Source organism: Carya illinoinensis, chromosome 10 (assembly GCF_018687715.1).
Source record: "Carya illinoinensis cultivar Pawnee chromosome 10, C.illinoinensisPawnee_v1, whole genome shotgun sequence".
Lineage (NCBI taxonomy): Eukaryota > Viridiplantae > Streptophyta > Magnoliopsida > Fagales > Juglandaceae > Carya > Carya illinoinensis.
Window position 1 is genome coordinate 13,062,467 of NC_056761.1, and position 6,036 is coordinate 13,068,502.

Here is a 6,036-nt window from a genome sequence, read left to right on the forward strand (position 1 = left end):
GGGGGGCGGGGAATGAGAAGAATGCGTGGGAGAGACGAAGGGAACTTGTTTTTCTTTGAAGGGAGGGGGAAGAGGAATGCGTGGGAGAGACGAAGGGCAAGAGGAGGAATTTTGCTGCGTGCGGGCGCAGATGTTTGGTTCCTGCACCTCCTACGTGGCCATTTTGTATTGATGGGTGTAAAAAAAACATCCTCACCCGACCGGCCTTGAGGTTTTCCCATAAAAGAAATAACAGATGATGATGCATATATATATATATATTTATATATATAAGTAAAACAGAGGATGTTGCATGACAATGGAATACAGCCCTACAAATAGAGCTAAAACATTGGCCAAAGTTTTTGTTTCCAGGCCTTTTTAACAAAACAGTAACAACCAAACCATCATTCTCATAACTCCGGCATGCAAAGTTTTGATAAGAAATCGCATCCTACCTTTAGGAAAATGCTGGCAAGAAAGATCACAAAAGCACTAAACTAGTAGTAGATGGCACCACCAAACGCAGAATGCTATAAATCTGCTCTGTTTTGATTTCAGGCTCTCCAAAATCCACAATAGCACGTTCACCATCTCCCAAATAGCGTGAAGTTAGTCGCGATCGATAGATGCTCATCTTCTCAAGAACACTAGCTTTTTTGAGCATATATATAGCAAGGTCAAATTCAAATGGATAACCACTAAAACTGTGAAGTTCAACTTCCTTCAGATGCTGATGTTGAGGATATTCATTCAGAGTTATTTTTTTGTGCTTTAGATACTCCGCCTGTTCAACTATCTTTCTACGTTCTACATTTTCACTTTCCTTGCAGGCATGACGAAGCTACAAAGAACAAAGCAGTGTAGCAAAAATCATTACTTTTTTGTCAAGTGAATAATCATATGGACCAATATGCCACAATCAGAGAAATATCTCCAAAGCTTCAGTACAGGTTGTTGCACATGTCTCTATTAGAATCAACCACAAATTATTACAATTATCTAACCCCCTTCTTGCTCTTACTTGGAAAAAGGGAGAACGGAAGCTGTAAACCTAGAAAAATACTCAAATAAATCTCATCCAATTTTAGATGAAAGGAAAACTGCAGTTTGCACACCTTGTAAAATCAATATACATGTTTTTCCCGTTAGTGTAAATGATCATAAGATTCTGAACACATGAGGAGCAAACAAATAATAGCCTCTTATATCATGTTCTGCTTAAAAACCAAGTGAGTCTGATTTTTAAGTTCTGGGGGCTAATGGTCACCAATATATAGAATTGGTATTATTGTTCCTCTTTTAAAAAAAAATGATATTTGCAGTCATAGAGTTGGCAAGTGCCGTGCACTCATTTTGAAAAAAGTGAGTAAATATGAGACTTATATATTAAAAAAAAAAAATTGAATATTTTAATGGTAGACCTCACTTTTTTTCAAAAAGAGTGCAGGGTGCTTGCATGACTCATGAGTATCTAGCATTACTCTTAAAAAATATGTGAAATATTCTATCATATAGCAATTATGCCAATGGAGCTCTTTATAATGGTTCAAATGGATCTCTAATAGTAACATTGATTATTTCTTGGAGCGTATAGGCCCAGATGTGGCTTGGGCCTACCCTTGGGGCGCTACAAGTTAAGATGATGCAAATTTGAATTTAGGCAGGTAACAGAAAACAAAGAGGGTGCATTGTATGCTAAACAAAGGGTCAAAGGAGAGACGATTAATAAAGCAATACTTAATATTACTAACCGGATTAGAGGGAGCTCTATGAAATAAATCCAACAACCAATATGAGTTAAAGCATTGATTTGGCTGTGGTTAGGATGAACAATGTGACAATAAATCAACTTTTAGATTTATATTTTTCAACATCTCTTAGATCCAGTTTAAATTGTGAGCTAATTGGAGAAGTTCAATATAAATGAGCTTAGCATGTAAGACAACTTACATCAATGTAAAACTGAACCAATGATGGTGCAGCCTCCAAAAATGCAGAGATCATGCCCAGGAGATTTTTTTGCGACCTTAAATCTGATAGGTCCAATGTCTTGAGTCTGGTAAAGGTGGTAAACTGTATAGGTATCTGAAAGACAACCAAGAAAAGATTAACTAGAGACATAAAATAGTTAAATTTAAGAATGGCACGAAATCAAGATTTCTGTAGCAATACCCTGATAAACGGAATGATCAGAGATAAAATCTCAACTTGTGGAAATTCTTTTGGAAGAGTGCCAAGGACATATGTCGTATGAGATGAAGGATCAAAACCCATATGTAAAAATAAGTGAAGAGGTTGTGCACTGCCCTTTAAGAAGACCTGTCCAAACGTATTTGTAGCGTATGAAATTGACGTAACATTTTTGGCATCATGAATTTCAACATTTTCTAAAGGATGACATCGAAATAGCATCAAGTCTTTCAGATTGAGAAAACGGCCTCCACCAGAAAACCTCAAACGAGCTGGACAAGAACACATGCACAAACTTAACTGTTCTAGAAATGGACAATTAGCCAAAACGCTATCCACACTCTCTTGATCTAAACTTGTACGTGTCAAATAGAGATATGAAAGTAGGTTCAGACCGCTGAAGTGTAGGGGAAGACACAATCTGCAAGAGTCCAAAGACAAGTTCTTTATTTTTGATCGTTTTCCCACTTGAGCAAATAGCCAATGGGGAAATTGATAGAGCTCATCATATGAGTCGAATGGTTCAGACAGGTCGATATCAAGCTTTTCAACATGCGTATCAATTGCAAATTGAATCCATCGATCGACGCAGCTATAATGCCCCCGCAAGGGATACTCAAGCCTAAAGGAATCAACCTTTTTGCCAACATGGACTTCCAGAATATGATTAACCCACCTCACAAATCTACTCTTTTTCTTCTGTTTCCATTTGGTAGACCGTCGTTGGAAGTGGTTCCCAAACATGATTTTTCCACGTAAATCAAGGTTAGAAGAGCTCATCCAAAGGTATCTCCATCTTTTTGAAAGGATTCCAGTAGCTGCCGCCTCCCTCAATGACACTAAGGATATGATTGAAGAAAGAATGCCCTCCGGCAAGCTACTAATCAGATCAGCCACCGGGGCACTCTCAATCTATTGGCACACAAAATAAATAATCAAAAGCCCCGTAAATCTCAGCAAATTTGCATACTTATTAAAGCAGTCATAATTTCCCATGTTCCAATATATCTATAAATATAACAAGCAAGCAGATGCAGCACGTAAGAATTCAGGAAAACAGAGAAGGAAAAATAATAAATACATACCTCAGGCACCGCAAATCCAGAACAAAGCCCAAGATCGTCATCCTTGGGGCCATCAGACCGGGTTTCCTCCCATTTTCGCTTGGTACCCATCATGATATTCCTCTCCTACCAGGATACAAGCTTCAAGGGTTTATTCCAAAAGGCAAAAAGAATAACAGGAAGTCTATAAAACATTCCAGTTTATAGAGACAGGTCCAAAAGCATCCAACTTTATCACTGAGAAACCCAGAATTATGAAACAAGCAAGGAAGAAGAACAATAATTTCATGAACAAGGACAGCAAAGCAAATGAAGCATTACCAAATACCACATACGAGAGCTTCGCAATTTGTACTTCAGTTTTTCTTTTTCTTTTTTCAAATCATACCATTTGCTTTACAAGAGCAATGAATAAGAAGGAAAAAGGGGCGGTACCAGGAGCAAAAAGACTTCGATTTGGTTTCCTGAATCCTGATACCGATCACACAAGAAAATGAAAATTACTCAAAAGTGATTTCTAAAGGAGTCTCTCCTGAAACTGTCGTTTTGTTACATCCAAGATGGTTTCTTGTTCTTATTTCGGAAACTGTGCAATACGTGTATATATATATTACCAGGCGGATATTCGCCCAATCCGTATCTCAACATATGTCATAATTTATTTAATTTATAATTGAAGTTTAAAATTATGTATTTTTATAATTCAAAATTTATTCTATTAACGGTGCCCAGATTTTACATCTTGATTGTATGCCAAGATTTACCAAGAAGGTGGGTGGTTATTGATTTCCATTTTTACGTTGATGGTGGAGCGAGGTTGTGGCTATGGACCAAAAGAACGAAGTTAAAAGAAAAACTCCAATAGCGAGATAGAGCATCATGCAAAAACCACAAGCGTATTCCACGACGCAGGATTGATCTTAAAAATAAGAATAATGTTAGTATAATTTTTCATTTTGAATGTCTATGTATTTAATTTTTTTATTAAATAAATAGTGATTATTAGTGTATTGACTTTTTTATTTTTTAAAAATATTTAAACATATTTAAAAACTATTTAAAATAAAAATAAAAATAAAAAAGTATAATATGCACTAGAGCACACCAAGCAGGCAAATGAAAAGAATATAGTAGCACTACCCTAAAAACAATTAATAGACTGATAATTGTTTAAATTACATGTTCTAAAATATTTGAAATTATTTGATCTGGTATTATTTTAATTAGAATTTTTCTATTCATCATCTTTAAATCATATATTTATTAAAAAATTAAAATTAAAAATAAGTGTGTAGTATAAAAATGATGAATATAATTTTTTTTAATTATCATCATATGGTCAATAGATACCAATTTCATCCCTCTATATGTCCAGTCGTTGGTCTGAGTGAAGTCACTTGATCTAATGTTCTTTTTTTTTTTTTCCTTTTTTTTTTCTTTTTTTTAATAAAGGCAAACCTCATATATAGTTCATACTTAAATAATCAATAACCAATTACAGTGACGTGTATAGAGACAAACTAGCATACACTAAGCATAGGCAGATATATTACTTTTCAATATCCATCAATACTTAAAAACAACGTCGGGATCGGAACGCCACCATTCAACGGTACGTATCATCAATCTTGTGAGCCAACAAGTGTGCAGTTTTATTACACTATCTTTAATAAGGGAAATTTCACTATCTAGAAATAGGTGGAAAAGATGTTGAATTTCCACAAAAAATTAGAGGCACTTGTGCAGATAAATTTGGTTAATTAGATTTAGATGCGGATTAGAATATTATTTTTTGATATTATTATTATTTTTAAATTTGAAAAAAATGATATGTTTATAATATTTTGTGTCAAAATTTGATAAAGTTATAATAATGAGATGTGATAAAATGAAATGAAATACTTTTATTGTCTAAACGAGGCCTTAAGTTTGGTTTGGATAGTGAGTTGAACTGAAATGAATAGAGATAGTTTATAAATAGTAGTGAAATATTTAAGTTGAGATGAGATAAGTTAGAAGTAGTTTGAGTTAAAAAGTTTTATGGTGTGTTGGCTCACTATTAATGGTAGGTGAACCAATTGGAGAGTCGGTAATGGATGGAAATGGCACACGCGTTGCTTTGCATTTGTGAGGCATATCTGTTTGAAACTGTAATAAATTATTATTCGAAAAATGTTACAGATATTTATAACAATCATATTTACACAAATATTAAATTCATTCACTATCAGTTTTGCTGGACCAGTCGCCCCATCCTCACTAGACACTTTAGTTGATTCATGTGCTTCTGAAATTTTACCCTCAATTAATTTTGGTTGAACATCTTCTCTACGTAATGAGACTATGTCATATTGACTTAGATCAACAAATACATTAATGCCTAATTCGTTTTCTTAATATGCTTCTTCATTTGTTGAACTATCAAATTCTTCATGTGGTTTGTCTGTCTCTGGAATGTAATCATATACATTTCTTGGTGCAAACTTCTCCACTACTCGCCATGGGTTTCCGTACTCCGGATTATCTAAATAAAAAAAAAAAAAAACTTAATTTGCTTGATAAATGAGAATGAAAGAATCGTCTCCATACCATGTGCGAGATGCATTGACACTGATAAAATATTCATCATTACACACTCCCAACCTAGGATTTGAGATATCCTACCAATTATATTTAAACAACCAGACCATATATCCCCCACATACTTTAATTTTATGATATCTTCTACAACTTTGTAGAAGTCAATATTATCATCTACATGACTTCCTTCGACTATAATCCCACAATTTTAAGTTTTTCT

The 6,036-nt window shown here is 34.4% G+C and overlaps 1 protein-coding gene across 4 annotated transcripts; it reads right to left on the reverse strand.

Moving 5' to 3' along the window:
- Positions 1-324: 324 nt before the first annotated feature.
- Positions 325-3,801, reverse strand: LOC122278297 (putative F-box/LRR-repeat protein At5g54820). 4 transcript variants are annotated; one of them, XM_043088483.1, is made up of 5 exons: positions 3,672-3,801; positions 3,258-3,362; positions 2,155-3,084; positions 1,933-2,067; positions 325-823 (listed from the first exon to the last, which is right to left on the reverse strand). In XM_043088483.1, the coding sequence occupies exons 2-5, from the start codon at positions 3,348-3,350 to the stop codon at positions 464-466; spliced, it is 1,518 nt and encodes a 505-aa protein (XP_042944417.1). In that variant the 5' UTR covers positions 3,351-3,362; positions 3,672-3,801; the 3' UTR covers positions 325-463. The 4 variants fall into 4 exon arrangements, with proteins under 4 accessions (XP_042944417.1, XP_042944419.1, XP_042944416.1 ...); XM_043088485.1 differs by having other exon boundaries at positions 2,155-2,301; positions 3,558-3,794; XM_043088482.1 differs by having other exon boundaries at positions 3,558-3,794.
- Positions 3,802-6,036: the final 2,235 nt, after the last annotated feature.

Coding starts and splice junctions, on each gene's coding strand:
- LOC122278297 (XM_043088482.1), bottom strand. Junction 2,068..2,154: donor TGATCATTCCGTTTATCAGG/GTATTGCTACAG, acceptor GTTGTCTTTCAG/ATACCTATACAGTTTACCAC. Junction 824..1,932: donor TGGTTCAGTTTTACATTGAT/GTAAGTTGTCTT, acceptor TGTTCTTTGTAG/CTTCGTCATGCCTGCAAGGA.